The following is an 18,848-nucleotide window of genomic DNA, read 5'->3' as shown; positions in this document are numbered from 1 at the left end:
CCTTGAATCTAGAGCCATCTTGGAGTATGTTCATGGCTTTTCTGCAGTGCAGAGAGGCTGGGAGCTGCGGTGTGCGGCGCTGCTGGAGATGTTCCACAAAAGCCTTGGGTGAGCATGGAAAATGAGGAATAATCCGAGTGTGGCTGAGGGTTGTATGTAGAAATAACCAGAGAGTAAACCTGCTCACACCTGACTGCTTGGTTATTGAATTTTTTCCCTCCCGAGGCTCTCTGCCGTGGCTCGCCCTGCTTGGTGAGGAATCGGCTGGGGATGCAGTGCCTGGGTATAGAAACAAACTCCTTTTCCATGGTCAGTGAAGGTACGGAGCTACTTGTTGTTCTGTAAGCGTAGGAGTTCAAACAGCTTCAGCTCCGCTGTTGGAAGGGGATCATTTTCCCTCCTCCTGCAGGGGGGTTGGACTGCATGACCTACATGGTCCCTTCCAACCCGATCCATTCTGTGATTCCTGTGGGCTGCAGCTCCATAGTGGCACTCTCCATCTCTGCAGCTTCCTTATGGAGCTGTGGCTGTCCTTGAGCTTTATCTTAGTTCAGCAGTAGTCTGGTCTAAAATGATGTTAAATCCCTATTTTAGACTTTCTGAGCTATTGCTTTTTGGGTGGAGCCTTCTTTATTAGGAATTTTGAAGTCTTTTCTTATAAAAGCTGTCCTGTTTTGTAGTAAGGAGAACATCCTGTAGCTCATCAAATGATGAGCTGCTGACGGGTGAGCCATAATGTATATACCTGTCTTTTTCCTATATCTGGGAAGCTTGTATCCTCTTAAATATCCATAACTTGAAAATGAGGGGTTTGCGTGAGCTAAATTTTGGTGAAGAACCTGGAGCGGAGCTGCCCCGTGTGTGCTGGGAGCTGCTGGTGCTCCCGGCTTGGCCGTCTCCGGAGCATCGGGGCAGCACGGGAGCCGTTCCCATCTCGCTCCGAGCGGCTCACACTGGGGTTATTGTCTCTCTGGCCGAGTAAAGCTGTTTTTGAGCTGGGACGGGGTTTATAGTGGGGGTGCAGGGGCCGGTGCTCAGATGACAACCCTGGCCCCACCGCTGGCCAAGCAGAACGGGACCATCTGGGGAGGGACGAGGTGGGAGCGCTCTTACTCTGATTCAGTGATTAACTTCTGATCGACACGTGAGGAGAGAGAGCTCAGGAGTCTCTGGTTTGAGTGTATGAAGATGTTAAGTGTTGAGACAGTTGGGAGAGAAATAACATTGGAACAAGCGTCACTTGACAAGTGCTGCAGGAGCGGAGCGAGGGGAGGCTGGATCGTGGCTGGAAGCTGCAGGGCTGCTGGGTGCTTATCTGCCACTGTTCGTGGAATTCTTGTGCTTTATTAATGCACTGGAGGTGTCTGAGCTCATTCTCTGCCAGTGGCTTGCAGTGACTTCTTCTGTTCCTCATTTAATGCTGTCAAGGAACACGGTTTGGCCACGTGTATTCAGAGTTAACTGCCTGGTCTGGTCTGAAGCCTCAGACTGACCCATGGCCACTGCCTTGGCGCCGTGGCTTTATAGAGAAGGAACAGTCCCAGTGGTGGCACTGGGTGACGCCTTCCCGAGGGCTGCTGTGCTGTATGGATGCTGCAGCATCCACCTGTGGAATTTAAAGATAAATGCTGTTAAATTCATTAGCCTTGAGGTTAGGGAAAGCTGTTTTCAGACTCATCACGTCTGTGCCTCTCCAGGACCCCAGTTTCAGTGCCGTGCATGCTCTAGCTGCTGGATTAAAAGGTCCCATTACCTGCGCTGTGATGGAAAGGTCCACGTGCAGTGGGGTTTGGAGCCTGATGTGCCGCTTGGCATCTAGAACCACTCACTCCTGCGAGATTTGGAACACGATTTCTGGCATATTCTGTATGTCAATGTGCTATGATTTGTCAGCATATGAGTATTAATCTGGCTGATGTTAACTCAAAATATCAGCAGCGTCTCCTGTATAGTATCAGTTAATTCTGTTTTATGTGGATAATTGTAGCAGACTCAACAGGTGGATTTTCTGTACCAGCGTGCCTTGTGTTGGCCAACACTTTATCAGCGATCAAAAAGTAAATACAGAATTTTCACAGATTTACACAATGATTGCACAGTGGATCTGCTGGAGCGCTCTGGGCAGCCTGGGCGGTGATGTCCTGCTCAGCCAACACCTGTCCAGGTGTGGAATATGCACAATTCCATGTCTAGGGAAAGGACAGCGTGCTTGTGGCACGGGGCACGTGGAGAGGCATTGGCTGCAGAGCAGATTGAGGTATTTGAGTGAGTGGCTGCTGCAGTGCAGCAGCAAAACCCACTGCTGTGGTGCTTTGGAAGCTGGAAGCAGGTCTGTTTACTGCCTGTCTGACAGTGGAATGCTGATACTGGAATGCTGCGTGAACCCTGATGCCAATTCCTTAGAATATTGGATTGCCCAAAACGATGGAGGCAGCTTGATGGTCTTGGCTCATTTGGCTTATCGAGAAGATTGAGAGTAATTACATTGAGTTAGGGCTGCAGAGAGAATCCAAGGAGGACAGCCAACGTGAACGTTAAGTCTGCAAACTGAAGCTATGAATTCAAATTAAGAATACAGTTTGGACTGGGCGTTATTTCTACTGTTGGTTATTATTCATTTTGTAGGATTTTGGGTTGTCAGGTCAGGATACGGTGCCCTTTAAAACCAGATGAGCGTGGTGCAAAAGGGCAATGCTGTGTCCTGAAATCCTGGTTTGTCTGTGACTGAGGGCAAACCCACCCTGCTGTGCTGAGCAACTCCGTGCTGGCTTCCCTGGGGGTTGTGTGGCAATCTGGAGCACGTAACTTTGGTTCTGAATGAAACCCTTTGGAAGCAAAAGGAAATGTTCCCAAAAAGATTGTAAAACACTTCAGTATTGATCTGTGGAGGAAGATTAGCACAAAACTCAAGTTCCAAGCAATGAAACCGGGTGATTTTGTGAGATGTGCTTTGGGGGAGCACCCAGTGCCCCTTGTGGAGCAATTCTGGGGGCTGGCACTCTGTGATCGAATGTCCCTTGTCATTTCAGGCGTGCCTGGAGGCTTTCCTCCTCATCATAATCCCTTTTTAAAAAGCTTTGCTTCTTGACTGTGTATTGAGCTTTCCCTTGTTGTAGCCTGAGTCTAAAATGAGATGCAGAATTGAGGAGCCCCCTGTAGGGGAGGGATCTGGCTGTTGGCAGAGGGCAATTCCCAGGTGGTGGCTCTGAGCACCCTGTCCCAGCAGCCTGTTGGACACCCCACTCCGTCTCCCGGTGCAGGAGGAGGGACACTGTGCTCTGTTCCAGAAAACACGGGTGGCTCCTGGAATTGCAGTCCCTGATGGATGCGGCGCAGCTGACACCACAGCAACTTGCATCTCTGTTCCTCTCTGATTTTTGCGTCTGAGGAGGCATTTCAGCAATCCCGTGAGTTTTGATGGCATCAATAAATCAGATACCACGCCAACAGAATTTTACTGGAATGTAAACAGGCGTTTGCAATAACTGCATCTGCACGGTGTCGGTCGAGAAACGCTGGGCAGGTAGAGATCTGAGTACGTGGAACGTTAAACTGCGGAGAGTGTTTCCTCTCTGTTATGTTGGTGAGAGGGAGCTGCGGTGCTTTTCCATGTTCATGAAAATCATTCAGAATGTTTATCATGAGGTGACCTGACTTCCCACTCCGCTTTCCAAACAGCGAGTGTTGTCAGTGCTGAGGAGACGAGAAGCTCACCCGATGTAGGGGAAAGGGGAGGAATGTCTCTGTATAGTAAAATTCAGCTGATAAGGCACCATGAATCACCTTTAACTCTGCTGTGCTGAGCAGCAGCTGATCTGGGAACTGCAGGCTGCTCAGCCTCAGCTCAGTGCCTGGGAAAAGCAGGGAGCAAATCCTCCTGGAAGACGTTTCCAGGCGCTGGAAGGGGACGGGAAGGAAACTGGGAACGTTCACCATGGGTTTGGCAGGGGGAGATCACTCCTGACCACCTCCTTCCTTCTGTGGTGGAACGACCAAATCCTGGAGTGAGGAGAATGCGCTTCTGTCATCAACCTTAACCTTAAGCAAGGCTTTTGATGCAGTTTCCCGCATCCTTGTAGCCAGACTGGGCTACGAGGCAAATATGGGTGAAAACCTGTGGTATCTGGTTCAAAGGGCAGCGGTGGAGGGTTCGGAGCCTCGCCAGCGGGCGCCTCCTCAGCCGTCATCCTGCACGCCTCGTGCACCAACATCTCCAAAGTCCAATGCTGTCCATAGGTTCAGGCTAAGTTCATTTCTAGGAGCAGCCCGTGTACCCCTGCCGTCAGCGTGGACGGGGACAAGGGCAAGGGTCAAGAGAAGGTAAAACCAGCAGAACCTCTTTTTGCCAGCGTTCCCAAACCTTCCTCATCCTGCAAAGTTCTCCAAGCTGCCCTTGCCGTCGTGTTTACTATACAGCTGTAAAAGTCAAAGAACAAGGCCTGGCTTGATACAAGGGAAGCTGGGAATCAAGTGGTTGAGAATAGGTAGCATTGTTGCTTAAAACAGGAGGAATAATTGATTTATGTTATGGTGGCCAATTAGGCTGTAAAGGGAGAAACTCTTAAAGAAACCCTGTGGCTTCAAGGGAGCTTCTCGCTCTGATTTCTGCTCGGCAAGCTGGGGTACCCCAATAAAGGTCATCAGCTCCGCAAGCTGAATTATTAATTCCTTTCATGCCACGCCGGGCTTGTAAACAGTAAATAATACAGGAAAACAATTGGCACTGTTCACTGGCCAGGCGGAGGAGAGGTCAGAGGGTGAGGAGCTGTATTGGCAGCAGCTGCTCCTCAGCGCTGAGCAGACTTTTGTCCTTTTCATCTGTCACACCAAACCAGCTCCCAAAATCTGAGCTGCTGTTAATCCATCTCTCCTCCCTGAGCTGGAGTGATCCGAGGAGTTTGTGTTGCGTGCGGTTATGGAAATGAAAAGGGCAGGAGTGGAGGGTACAGGGTACAGAGAAGAGAACAAAACCAGCATTGCCAGAAGGAGCGGTTTGAGATGTTTTTAATGGATGTTTACATGGATGAGAAATTTTAAAATCCACCTGCTCGAGGCAAGGTGCGAGATAAATACTTGCACTTTTATATACCTGATTAAAAGTACGATTTTGAGTTGAACAGGTTATGAGTACCCCTCTGCCAATAGCACAGGAACGGAAACACAGAGGTGTTGCTGCTCCTCCAGTACCACAGCTCGGCCACGTTCCACGTCCACCCGGCCCGTGGGCTCTCGGCCAGGCGGCGTTCGGCACCGCTGGGTTTCCAGCAGGCCTGGACAGGACACGGAGGCGAAGCCGCTCACGTTGAACTTGGACAGCCGGGCAGCTGTGAACATAGTACAGATGGTGATCGAAATATATAATTTCAAGCATGATCTGAAATTATCCTTTCCAAGTATAGCTGGGAAACGTTATTGCACTTCTGTCCTTTAACACAGCGTTATAATGAATAATCTGAAGTTGTGGAACTTCACAAGCTTGTCCTGGCTCTCTCCAAGTGCTTTCCGCTCACATTTCTCTTCAGAAGGCATCGGTCGTTCGGTGGCTTTGCGGATGACACTCGATGAGCCGTTCCAGATGTTTGCAGGTGTAGCTTTACGCCCGCCGTGGCCGCTGCTCGCACAATGGCTCCGGGGGGTGTGGGCGGCTGCCGGGCCTCGCGGCTCCTGCCATCTGGCCGGCCGGGCAGCTGACCTCCCCTTGCTGGAGAGCAGCAGGTAACCTTTGAGTGACCATCTGCTGAGCTGTGATTTCAACCTTCCTGAAAGCTGAGTCGTGCTCAGTACTGACGTTTACACCGGCTGAATCTTACCCCCCTTGGAAGATAAAAGTAGCTCTAATGCTGCACTTATATTTTGGGTTGTTTTGGCTGTCTGTGAACACACACGTCACTTTAAATAGGAAAAAATACAAGACCTTTTCCAGGTATCTGAAACTGCTGTGTTGCGTAGGAAGGATCTTTTGCTACTTATAAAAATGTGTATGGTGTCTGACCTGCTGGCTCTTTGAGAGGGTCAGAAACTCCCACGTTACGGAGAGTATACTAATTCGGTGGAAAATAGGAAGATGTAAACCCTGTTTTTATTGTGAGCAGATCAGAGACCCGAGGACTCCTCGGGAGCATCAGAAGTGCTGCAGCCCAGCAAGCTGCATGCGGCTTTCTGAATGCTCGTGCAAGACCTGCAAGGAAAAGCCAAGTGAGTTTAGAAATGAAAGCTTAGATGTTCTGGGCAGATAATGTCTCATAATGGTATGGGGAGTAGGGTAGAGAGAACCCAGGGCATTTCGGAATGTACCCATCGTGTTTGCAGTGGTGTTTCACGTGTTAAATGAAGCTGCTGGCTGCGTGCAGCTGCACCGAGCTGGCTCCTGGGCAGGGGCCATGGCAGGAGGACGTTAACGTGCACGCGGTGCTGTGTCTGCTTTTCACAGTCTGTAAAAATGCTCTGCTCAAGCGTTCGTGTGTGTTTGTGGTTCCCCTCATTAGAGCAGAACTTTGCACTTGCCAGTATAAACAGCAGCGCGGGGAGCTGCCTGCTGAGCAAGTCGGAATTGTAAGAATGTGGAACGTGGGACTGGGACCAGCAGCAAAGCCGAGCTGGGGCTTCTGCGTTTTGTGGTCAGGAATGTAAACTTGTAGTGTGCATTTCTCAGGTCTTAGAGCTAAGTGAGAATTACGCAATGTGTAATTACGCGGTATCCACCAGAATCAAAGTGATGGGGATGGAAACGGATTTGTTTGACTTGGGCATCTGTGGTGGTGTGGTCAGAGTGAATGCGGTTTCTTGAGAGAGGTCAAGCCCTGAAGAACCTGTTCTTTGTTTTAACCTAATTTTAGGGTAAAACCGGCTCTGGTTTGGGCCACTTCTTCCCTGGTTTGGGTCCTGGAAAGCTGGACCCTTCCCAAAGTGCAAAGGACGCCTGGAAGTTCTTTTGGCTGTTTGAAAATGAAGCTTTTGGCGTGTCTGTATTAGGACACTTGTTTTTGATAATTGCTTCAGATCAAATGCCAGTGCTTTGTGTACCTTTGGAAAGGGGAGCTCTCTTCCTATTGGGAATCTTTGAAAGGTGCACTGGACAGATGGGAGGTGGGTCCTTTTATCCCACAGCTCCGCTTACAATTTGGTGCTGTACAGAGTTTAACACTGAAATAATTCAGAATTTCTTTGTGCTGGAAGTCGTTCTGAACTGATATCCTCAAACCATCACAAGATGCAGACTATGACTGCAGATAATGTGCATGCAATGGGAATATCCTAGAAGAGAAAAGGACAACAGTGTTAATTTAACTGCTGCTCACGGCAGCTTCCCCGGATGATCAAAGATAGGCAGTCAATTCAGATGTAAATGAAAGTGTTCAGAATTAACACAACTTTCTCATTCTCGCTTTCTCGTTAGCTACAGATGTGGAGCAGATGAGTTCCTCTCCTCCTGTCCTTCCTATGAACTCCATGGGCAGTAAGTACCCCTTTTCTTGCCACGTGCGATGAGGTGGAATTTTTTATTATGAGTTAATCCAAAGAGATGAATTCATACCTCATGGTGGAGACTTGGAGAAGTTTTGGAGCGAGTGCTTACTCGCAGAGGTCAGGATTGTGTATCTGATAGTTGCTCAGGTCCTTCTCAAGACAGGCAGCACAGACCAGGGCTGCACATCACTGGCTACACCAGCAGAACATGGATCACCCAAGATCTTTCTCCACCAGTTACATCAGGGAAAGCTGTGAACTCGGTGCCTGTACGTTAGTGATCAACCCCTGAGGTGCTGGTAAATTATGTTGACATAAAAGCATCTCTCAAGTGTCTCAGGATGACACTTGGAAATCTATAGCCTGGGATTCCTCATGGAACCCAAGGCAGCTGGGGAAAGCCTCTCCAGTTTGCACTTCTGGGCCTGTAACTTTTTTAAAATCTGAGCTGCTGGACACTAAAATAAGAGGAATTGGGAATGCTTTTGGAATGCTCCATCTAGTGGTGTGCGTTGAGTCCAAGGACCACATGCATTTTGTCCTTTATAACCCACTAGATGGCAACAAGTCCTCGGCAGAGTGGTGGAACTTGGATAAATTCAAACCTACTCTTCTCACAAGGGAGGGACGAGCTCTGTGCAGATTTCTATTTTAAAGAAACTTTTCTTATCAGTTTTTGGAAAGTCTCTGGATTTTTCAAGTATGGCAGATAGGAACTGACAGCTCCTTTTAAACAGCAATGCTCAGAGATGCTCAGAGCTGCTCCAAGCCCTCCCCAGCCAGGACTGTGTCTTCCCCGGCTGCGCATCGCGCTGGGGCGTTTGTGCTTATACTGACTGGAGAACCTTGAAGCTCTGGGGAACTGTGGTTCCTCCACGATGGGAGATAGATGGTTCCTTCCTTTATAGTGAGAGCAGTTGTGGGAAAGGAATGTGTAATAGGCTCAGAGTTGCAACCACATATCTGCTGTTGGTGAACAAAGAACACACTTTTGTATGCATCTACCCAAGTTTGTGTAGTTGATCATTTATACAGAAATAGATAATCTCAGATGTGTATACAGAATAATATCAGTTGCCATTTAGACACGTGTAGCTTATGAAAATGTTGGTTCATGTTCTGTTGAGCCTTTGTAGCCCGGCATGGGTTGGACTTAGTGCGTTGAGGCCTCCCACGCATCAAAAGGTGTTAAAACAAAAGTCAATTTTCCAGAGTATTCTGTGCCAAAGACTGGAAGTTAAGGCTGTGTAACATGAATTGAATGACCCTCTTTCCTTTCATTGTATACTGCTGCTGTCTGACTTTGTCTCACCACAGCTTTCATGTCGGTGTTATCTTTTGCTTACCTGAAAAATGCTTGTCAAACTCCTGTTCCCTCTGAAGATATTTATATAAAGTTTTGATAAACTAAATAAACTGAGCTCCTTGAGTTCTTTGATGTCTTCCTTCTTTGACGAACTCTGGTGCTGGCGGGCAGCTGAAGGGCCAGGCTGGGCAGCGATGGCCTGAGCCCGGTGGTGTTGGTGGCCGAGCCCTGGCAGCTGGTGCCGGGCAGCACCGAGCCCTCTCCAGCTGCAGCTACCTGCAGCAGCAGCACCCAACGTGCTCAGCGCCGTCCCGATGCGCTTGGTTTGTCTCTCGGGCAGGCGGTTCTGCGCAGTGATGAGCTCTGGTATGGGGAACAGTTGGTGCCTGAAACATCTAAAACTTCCCAAGCCTGGATCTTGAAAAATTCTGAATGTGTCTTAATGTGGCTTCTCCTAGGAAGTTTTTTTCCCTTGCTGTCTTGTTACCAAACAGGACTAAAGCCAAAAACTCAAGGATTTTCACAACAGAATAGGAAACTGAATTCTTAAGCTTATTTATGCATCCAGGGCATGTGAGATTTGTGGTGTCTGGTCAAGCCTTTTTCTTTGTCTGAAATGTCTTGGTCAGAGTAATTGCAGTGAATTATTTGCACATCTCTTTGCAGCAGAGATGAACACCTGTCAGGACTGTTGTATTTTGTATTCTCTTCCCCAGGTGCATGTGGGGAGAACCAAGAGGCTGAAATGTTTGCTTGAAATCACACAAAACTGCTTTCTCGTGCATCATCTAAGATGCCCCTGAGAAAAATCCAAATTGTGCACTCTCACTTTTGAATGAGCCTTCCAAACATGATGAAAAATCTGACATTTCAAAGGCAAAATGTCATCAAAAATGTGTCTTTTGTCTGGGCTTCATCATGTTTAAGCAGTTCTGGTGTGCATTCAGGCTGTTCACTTTTATATCCCTGCAGTGAATGTTCTGTATCAAACTGCTTGGCTGGCAGGCTGGCTGGGGGTGATGGAACAGAGCCCTTCACCCTTGCACTGGGGAGGGGGGGGATTGCTTCTACAGCCTCCGTTTTGCAGAGTTTGATCTGTAGTTTGCAGCTGTGTGGCACTCAGTGAAGCTGTTTCTGCATAAAAGTGAACAGTTTAGGTCTTAGCAGGACAAGGAAGAAGGGATTTATTTCGAATACTCACCTTGCTGGAGTGCAAAAGTCATTCGTAAGCTGTGCTGACTTGATCTGCACGGTGAGCTTTGGGAGACACCGGAGATATGGTGGGACGTGTCGGGACAGGCTGCTTCAAACTAATCCTGTAAGCAGCTGGGGGAGCGCACGAGGCGTAAGAAAAGCACTTGGACCCTTTATTGCACAGGGAATTGATGGCTCCGCTGAGCAGCACAGCGGCCGCAGTCCCTGCAGGGTCAGACCCCCCCCTCCCCTTCACCGAGCTGGGTGTTTTGGGACAGGAGCTGCTGGCACCGCTGCCCCGGCCGTGCCCATCACTAAATACGTGTTCAGGGGCAGCTCGAGGGGCTGCTCTCTGTCTTGAGGCAGTTGGTTCCGTCTGTCCTGGTCACCCAGGTGCAAGAGGGTCCCTGCCTGCCCCAGCGCTGCCGCTCGCCCTCCTCCTGCACAAAGCTTTTCCAACCTGAATACTTTCCACTGTAACTGAAGCCTGCCCTGCCCACCACAGCAATGAAGAACGCTCCGCAGCAGCATCTTAAAGCGCTGGGAATTTTCTGCTCTGCCCCTTCCCATTCTTCTCCCAGTCAAGCCAAAACCCCGCAACCCCATTCTCTCTGGCCGATTACTTTACAGGACCCAGTGTTGCTCTGTGGCGTCTCTCGCTCAGGAGGAAGTTCCATTTCCTATAACCAGGCAAAACTGTAGGTTTACACTTTCCTGGTAGTGAAAGTAGAGGTTTACCAAAGGGCTACATAGTTGGGCATCCCATGTATTCAAACTGAATTAGCTGATCAACTGCTCTGCCCCTTTAACAACCCCCACACAGTTAGGAGTTTTATCCTGCCTTTAGGGCTCATTTTTAACTTGGGCTAAAGAAGATTATCACAAGTTATCCAGGTATCTTCTAAGGTGTCTAAGAAAAAACATAAATATCTTTAATTGATATTTAAACCAGTAGGGTGGTAGGGCTCGGTGCATCATCACAAGTTATCCAGGTACACAAGTTATCCAGGTATCTTCTAAGGTGTCTAAGAAAAAACATAAATATCTTTAATTGATATTTAAACCAGTAGGGTGGTAGGGCTTGGTGCCTTCCAGCTGGGGCCGAGTTGGGCTCCCCTAGGCGTGACTCCCCTGCGAAGCAGCCTGCCCTGCAGCTCCTGTAGCCAATGAGGCAGCTCCAACACCAGGACGCTGCCCAGAGGACAGGGAGGTCCCAGGCCCTGGAGGAGCAGGAGAAAATAGTGTGGGTTTCAGGGAGAAGGACCACATCACAACGCAGTCCAGCGTGGTGTGAAACCCCTAGGAGAACCTGAGAACAAGGTGGCTTGGGCATAGAAACAAAGAAAGTCTGTTTTTATCCCCCCTCCTCTGAACTGCAATCTCTTCCCAGGCCAGGAAGGTGCCTGTTCAGTGCTGATGGGATGGCATTGCTGTGTTGTGGCTGTGAAGGATTAGAACGATGCTGGAGGTGGCTCTGTTGCTGTTGCTTCCATGCTGTGAAACAAAGAAGGAACCTGGTGGGTGGCTGAGACAGGGATGGAGAAATGTGGATGGAGCAAACAGCTGACCCACACTGGGCAGTGCAAAACTGCATTCTCTTCTGATCTGTTTTCTGTATCTGAAAAAAAAAGCTATTGTATTATTTATAGTATTCAGCATGCAAACACCTTCTCTTGAAGGTGATAAATGACAGGGAGGTCTCGCTTAGTCTGTGCTAAGGATGGATCGTGATTCTACTGTCCTGTATTATCCACCTCAGCAGACCAAGACCTTGTAGACTTATCCAATGCCCACGCATCTCAAGGAGTACTTACTTTATTCAGGATTTACTGCTCTGTGAGATGTTAATGTTGCTGTCAGATGCCAAAGAGCCCCTGTGCTCACGAAGGAGCTGGATGACTTGTCCTGCACTTCTCTGTTGATGGCACAGCAGAGCCATGGACCTGCCCTGTGCTGTTACTGGCAGGCAGAACTTGAGGACTCGGCGAGAAGTCTCTTTTCCTGCCGGCATGGTGCCCCGAGCTGTGCGAACGTGGGGTCTCTTAGCTAGCTGGTCCGCAGTTTGCATTCATTGATCAGTGAGTTGATAGAAACAAAAACCCACCGACAGCAATGAATGTTGATTGCAGCCATTAGATGCCAGAAGTGCAAAGTGCTGCTCCTTCAGCCGCTCTGTTGGTGCTGTGGAACAGTCAGGATCGCAGTCTGCTCCTTCTCAGGCCATATAGCTGTTTCAGGGCTTCTAAATATTGCTGACTTCTGGGAAGTCCCTTCTTATGCAGGGAGAGTAGTAGAAAAACATTCTTCAATTTAGAAACTACATTTAAAAAGGACAGAAATTGCCTTTTTTGGTAAAGGTGATTTGTTTTTCTTGGTTACTCCACTTATACTACAGATCCTTGCTGTCAGGAATATCTGGTTTGTAGTTTATATGGTTCTTGCCTCTCTGTACCCCAAGGGCTTAAGAACTGCACATTCTCCAAACCTTCCCTGTTCTTGCATTGAAATTATTGTCCAAAAATTCTCCCGCTCGTTGGCTCTAACTCAGCACAGGCTGGGCCTCATCCCAGAAGAATTCCCATTGCACCAGTGCGGGAGACATCCTGCTTAAAAGCATTTATCATGTCCTCAGCGAGTCTACTCTTGGCTACCAAGAGAGCTTCTACAATGCTGTTGTGTTTAGCGAGGTTCCCGCTGCTCTTGACAAGTGGTTTATCGCTCCGAGCAGCTGTTTCAGAGGGTGAAGTTCTGTGTGGTTCAAGATTTTTAGACCTCCTTTATGGCAGAAAGCTCTGATGGTGTATGTAACCGTCAGCTGAGCCACCTTCTACCGGCATGACAAAGGCTGGTTTTGATATTTGAACTCCACTAGGTCACACAATACAAACACATAGAGATGTGAAGTGCGCTTGAAGGGAGCATCCTTAACTCCCACAAGCCTGTGCCGTCTCTTGCTCCCAAGACAGGTTCCTGCTTTGTTAGGTGCTGCCAGTCTGTGACTGTGTACAAAAGTAAAGTTGTACACAAGATCTTTTCTCGAGCAGCCCCAGACAGCGTTCCCTGGCGTGGGCTTTGAGGCTTTTCCTCTGTCGTGGGCTCTGCCGTCCCTGGGGGGAACCACCCCCTGTGCCCTCGGGAAGGCAGGCGCGCGGAACGCCCGCTGCGAGCAGCTCTACCTCCCGCCCGGGCAGGACGGGTGCCGTGCATCTGGCTTTTTGTTCCTTTGAAAGGAACAACTTTGCCCAGTTGTAAAGCGACAGCGAGCGTGAGTCGTGGGAGCAGCTGGACCCTGCGGGGAGGGATCCAGCCCTCGCCCCGCGTTCCCAGTGAGCAGCTGCTGAAATCGAGCACAGGTTCCTCTCAGCAAATGAACTGACATTCCAAAGCTTTTTCCAGCAAAGCTCAAGTTGCCAGCCCAAATGGGAAGTTTTCCCTCCTCATCTGGCCTGTATTCTGCTATTTTGAACATGCACCATGCTCAGATTTGTTTCCAAGCACAGCATATGGTGGGGATGCGTTACTGCTTTTGTGCTGCCCCTACCAAACCTTCCATCGCTCTCAGATACTTTGTTTTGCAGAAATTCTGCTCTAGTAGAAAGTCTTCATTTCTTTGAAGAGAAAACAAACATTTCTTGTACCCCAAATAATTTTTGGCCGAAGTAGAACTGGGAAAACTCAGCCTCTGTAGCCCCTAATGTAATCTGTAAATCATGACCTGTTAATGGTAACCATATGTGAAACACTATGAAGGTTCAAGCTCTCCATTTAACAGAGGGTTTGTGATAAACCTCAAGGTACAGTCAACGGTCGATGGTTTTTTCTAGTTCTCAAACTCACCGACAGCGTTGAATGTTCGCTGAAGCTATCCAAGGATGGCTGCATACAGGCACTGTATGTATTTTCCATGCATATGTTTTCCATAGCTGAGCAGTGGAAACACTGCTGAGGACTGCACATTCTTTATTGTAAAGTCTTAAACTGCAAGTATTTTAATTACAAAATGGAACCATGAGGACTAATGAATTGCAGAAGTGTAACACTACAGCTAGAGTTGCGTAGATCTGAGCTGCAGTTGTGAAGCTTTTCCTCCCGTGGATGTGCATGTTCCCAACAGCTACATTAATGGTGCTTATAATGCTCCAGAATTCTTTATAGAAAGTTCTCTTTATATGAAGTTCACTTTAAAAAGAAATACAGCACGCATAACTGTAAACCAACAAAAGCAAAAGCAAGGGGATCTACTGAGTATGTAGTGTCTGTCTGTATTCCCACAGGTCCTATTCCTGCTCTCGGTCATGGGTTTGTAAAGGCAGGTTGTCAGCAGCTGCTGGGGCCAAGGAAGGTCCTGTGCAGCGCGGCTGGAGAGAGGCACGGGGATTAACCTGATCCTGGAGTGTTTGCTGTATTGGGATGATGCTCCCAACCTGTCTGCTGGGTAGGCAGGCAGCACAAAACACACCTCAGCCAATAGTTTCTTCTCTCTGCTCGCTTACTCGTCTGATGCTCTGAGCTCCTGAGGTGTTGTGTCCTTACATGCTGCAAGAAACTTGGAGGAAAACCTTCCAGAGTTGTCTGTGGCAGCTGCAAGCACAGAAGGGCATCCCTGCCCCACCAGGGTGTTTATATGCTGTGGGCAAGTTTAGAGGTGTCTGCTGTTCAGAGCTGTGTTCCTGCACTCCCTGTAGTGGCAAAGGAGCAGCACAGTAAGTCCTTCTGATCCTCAGATCATGGCTAATGTGGTCTAGAGCATTATTGCAGCAGTTTAACTGCAAGTTTTAAACTGAGTCTGTAAATATCTGCCTAAAATGTCCTGGTTAGAACAAGTGAATTGCATTATCTCTCCCTTGAAAAGGGGAAAAAGGGATTTCTTCTCTTTAAACCTCTATAGTGCATCTATCTTGCTATCTTTGCTTTTTTCCACCTGACTTGCATGGTCTGAGAGAGAGCAATTGCTTGTAGCTTGTTTGTTAAAAATGAAATCTGCTGCTGTACCCAAGATAACTTTGCTACGAGTGCAGTGAAGCCTGCGGTTGTGGGAAGGATCCATCACTAAAATTCTGGAGTCTTGCTTTTTAATTCAGAGTATTTTCTCTTGTGGTAGGGACTGTTAAGTGTCTCTCTGAATATCCTGAGCTGATTGGTGTAACTGAACAATAACCGTACTGTCTGATACATTACTTGAAGCAATCCACTACGTGGAGGGAGCTGCTCGCGAGGAGCCTGCTCCCAGAACGCAGTCGGTAGGCTGCACTTAAATGGGCTGATCTTAATGGCATCATTAAACATTAACTGCTACTGAAAACCAAGAGAATTCTCTGAAAATTTGCCTCACCTTTTTCATGCAGTCTTTGTGGAGCAGGAGCTGGTGGAAAGAACAAAGAAAACGTGCATTAATACCAAGCAATGCTTAGCCTCGAGTGTTGAGCTTTGAGTGTCCCAGTGCAAGGGGTGACTGCGTGTGATAGGTGTAACGTACATCAAGGACACCAAGTTCAAGTCAAGCACGAAATCTTGGTTTTAACAAACCAAAACAGTGTGCTTATATTTAAACTACATTGTGAGAGAGGCTTTCTTTTCCTCAGTTCACTGCTTCTTCCACCTCCTGTACCTCTGCTGACCTTTAACGAGGTGACTTTCATCTTCTCAGTTCGTGATTTGAGAGCTTTAATCTCTTCTGAATGTTAAAAACAAACTGTAAGTGGTATTTCTTTATCCTGGCTGTACGCTCCTTCCCTCTTGCAAAGTTCAAAGCTCTCTATCAGAGAGATTTTTGGACAGATTCTGAGATGATAAAATAATTCTCTGGAAACTGTAACTGGGCGATACATGCAAGAGATGAAACCTTTACAACCGTTCTGCTATTGCAGGGTTTACCTCCAGAACTGCGTACAAAACCTTTTTTCACTCTCCGAGCCCTTTCCCTGTCCCGGTGGGTATGTGTCTACATACACACACGTGCACGTACAGGTCGGTGTTGTGTAAGGCAGCAGAGAGGGTTGCCCTGCTCCAGCCAGAGCCATCTGGCAACCACAGAGATGGGATTTCTCTCCTTATTGTTGCTCAAGCCATTGCCTGTTTCCTATCCCAAAACAAGTCATGTCACTTCTCATCTATTTCCTTCCCTGTTTTGCTTCCCTGTCTGTCTGCTCAACGGGAGCCAAGTGCGGCGAGAGCTTTGTGCTGGGGGCGCAGAGGGCAGGCAGAGGAGCCTCCAGCACAACAACTCTTGCTCGTTTGTCTGCATTAGCATGGGGGAACTGGTAAGGTGCTGGTGAGGAGGTGATCCTGTCTGCTCTGACCCAGCTGAAAAGTTACTACCTGCACAGAATCGTCCCCGTACCTTCCTCTCAGACTTTTTACCTGGGAAGCATTGAAACCAGCCCATAGTTGACAGTTGCCACCTCTGTTGCTATTGCTTATTTATTGTTTTCTGTTGTGGAAAAGGCATTAATTGGACCCTGCATCTTCGCTGGATGCTAAAGGCATGGGACATGGGTCTCTGGAAGCCGGACCCTGTTAGCTCTGCACACGGAATGCCTTATGAATTGGAATCCCTGCGAGGTCATCGGTGCAGTGATGCAATCAGGGAGCTGGTGGGCTGCTGAAGGAGAGCTTTACAATGAAAATATTGTAGATTCAGAGCACATGGGGGTTTCTTTCAACTTACAGTGGAGAGAAGGGGTTTCTGTAAGAAGAAAATGGTTTCCTCAAAGTATGCATAGAAACCCTGAAACAGGGGTTAACCTGTGAATTGTCTGAAGTCTTGAGACAGGATTTCGTTAATTTTATGGGTGTTTCTGGTGCTGTTGTGTATTTATGGTGCCTGGACAATTCTTACACCTTAACTCAATCCTTCTAGTTGTCCCTCACCATAAGGCTTTTATTTACAGCAGGGCAGGAATCCTAAGGGCACTGCTGTAAAATGTCCCTTACTAAACGTAACGTATGCATCTGGTAGGGAACTGTCTACGCTTCCCCTCCCGCCCCATGCAATCGTGGTGACTCTCAGAGGCGAGCGTGTGGCCTCAGCGTGTGGAAATCAGGGCAGAGGCACCTTGATGAGACAGCAGGTGGACGGGAGGATACGGTCACTGGCAGTGTTTTTAGTTATTGCTGTTGTTTCACTGAAATTTGGGTGAGCGTTTAGGTAGCAATGCCATGGCCAAACACTTCAGGTTCAGCAGGCTTCTACAATTAGAATTGACAGCTTTTTCTAGCGGTCCACAAGCTCCCTGGACAACCACTTGACCAGTCTTGGGACTACAGGTTGCCAGCCTGTTCCACTTGCCCTTACAGAGCATAGCGCTGGGACGGTGATCCTAGATAAAAAAACCGCAGAGCTCTTCTGCCACCTGCAAGAAATGCAGCTCATGCCCTTTCCCAGTGATTTATGGAGTTATTTTGCTCTTATTTTGAGTTGACAATCTTGCTAGTGGATGCAGCATACCCCAGACTCTGGTAAGGTGTCTGACTTAATACCATACAACTTAAACTGGTATGATACAAATTTCCTGTGGCAAATATTAAAAGGATTAAAAATTGACAAATGGGTAGGTCTTAATGCAGTTCTGAGGGGGAACTCGCACCAAGTCGGTGCCGTCCTGCAGTGACTGTTTGCCATGTCCTAAAGCTTTGCTGCCCAAGGAAGCATTTGTCAGATTTGCTTGCAGTGGGAAGGGTGGCCGGGGCTGGAGGACGGGGCCATGGTCAGAAGCCTCCTCACTGACCCCCTTGCACAGGACCTGTGGTGCTGGATTTGACTCCAGCTCGCTACCCTCTCTCCAGAGTTGTCTCTGGGTAACGTGAAGGGATCACACACGATGGCGCAAGACCTGCCTGTCTCATCACCAAATTTCCTAGAGGACTAAGTACAATTTCACCCACGGGAGGTGATAAGGAGCTCCCTCTGGACCATAACAGCTTTCCAGCACCCCAAGGGAGGTGTGAGGATGTTCTTTTGAGCAGACCCAGCAGGGATGGGTTTTGGAGCAAACTGCATTTATGAAGCCATTTGTACCTGCAGCCAAACGTGGGACACAAATGACCTCACCAGGATGTCTTAACAATAGCAAATCTTCATCTTATTGTGCGTAACATCAGAAATTGTCTGGGCTGGAAAAAGCCTACCTCGATGTTTGAGAAGCTATTGAATCGTAGCTGTTGGCTGCAATCAAAAAAGCAGTTCTGACTCTAAACCAAAATCAAAACAGCGGCTAATGGGTGTTTAGAAAGGGATACAAGGAGGGGAAACGTGCATATTTCCTAGTAATCATCTCCTGTCTTTCAGATGTTTTCCCACACACCCAGAGCCTTCTGCAGACGGGCTTCTGCGTGTCAGCAACCAGGAACACATTTTTCTTTCCATGAGTTTGCACAGCTTCCCTGTGAACTTTTATCCCTCATCTTTTAAGATAACATTTGTTAGCTTGAAGATGACTGTCTGTATTAGATTCATCGGTTTTAATAGAGAGGAGTCTTGGGTGTCCTCCTGATGAATTCCTGCCCCGACACATCTAATGCTGGGTAAGCAGCTTCTGCAGATATAAATAACTTTGTCTCTTTTGGTATATCGAACCTGCTAATAATTCTTCATCACTGAAATGCTGCATTGCTGTAGACCTGGGAAGCTTTGTATTCGTTAGGGTGGTGGATTTAGGATAAGTACTTCTTCAGCAGATGCCCCTATGCTGGCGCTCTCCTTGGCTGGCCTCTCGGAAGATCAAAAAGATTCCCCTTAGCTGTGAATTCAGGCATAGCTCCTGTGCCTCGGTTTCGGGAAGGAGGGAGATGATCCTAAGTACAAATGATTCTGTTACTGAGATTGTTTTTTGCCTTTTACCATTTAAAAAATTATTGGCACAGTCGTCAGTGTGTGACAGCC

General features: G+C 48.1%; 1 protein-coding gene across 3 annotated transcripts in view; it reads left to right on the top strand.

The window, feature by feature from the left end:
• The window catches only part of NR6A1 (nuclear receptor subfamily 6 group A member 1), a 74,000-nt gene that overhangs the window by 6,791 nt on the left and 48,361 nt on the right, over positions 1-18,848 (top strand). For 2 of the 3 annotated variants that reach the window (XM_069873466.1, XM_069873465.1), the window contains exon 2: positions 7,397-7,456. The exons of the other annotated variant lie outside the window; for it this stretch is intronic. In XM_069873466.1, the coding sequence (XP_069729567.1) occupies positions 7,397-7,456 (60 nt within the window). The remainder of the gene's footprint in view (positions 1-7,396; positions 7,457-18,848) is intronic. 3 annotated transcript variants of the gene reach the window in all.

This window comes from Phaenicophaeus curvirostris, chromosome 20 (assembly GCF_032191515.1).
Source record: "Phaenicophaeus curvirostris isolate KB17595 chromosome 20, BPBGC_Pcur_1.0, whole genome shotgun sequence".
NCBI lineage: Eukaryota > Metazoa > Chordata > Aves > Cuculiformes > Cuculidae > Phaenicophaeus > Phaenicophaeus curvirostris.
This window is presented reverse-complemented; position numbering and strand designations above follow the sequence as displayed.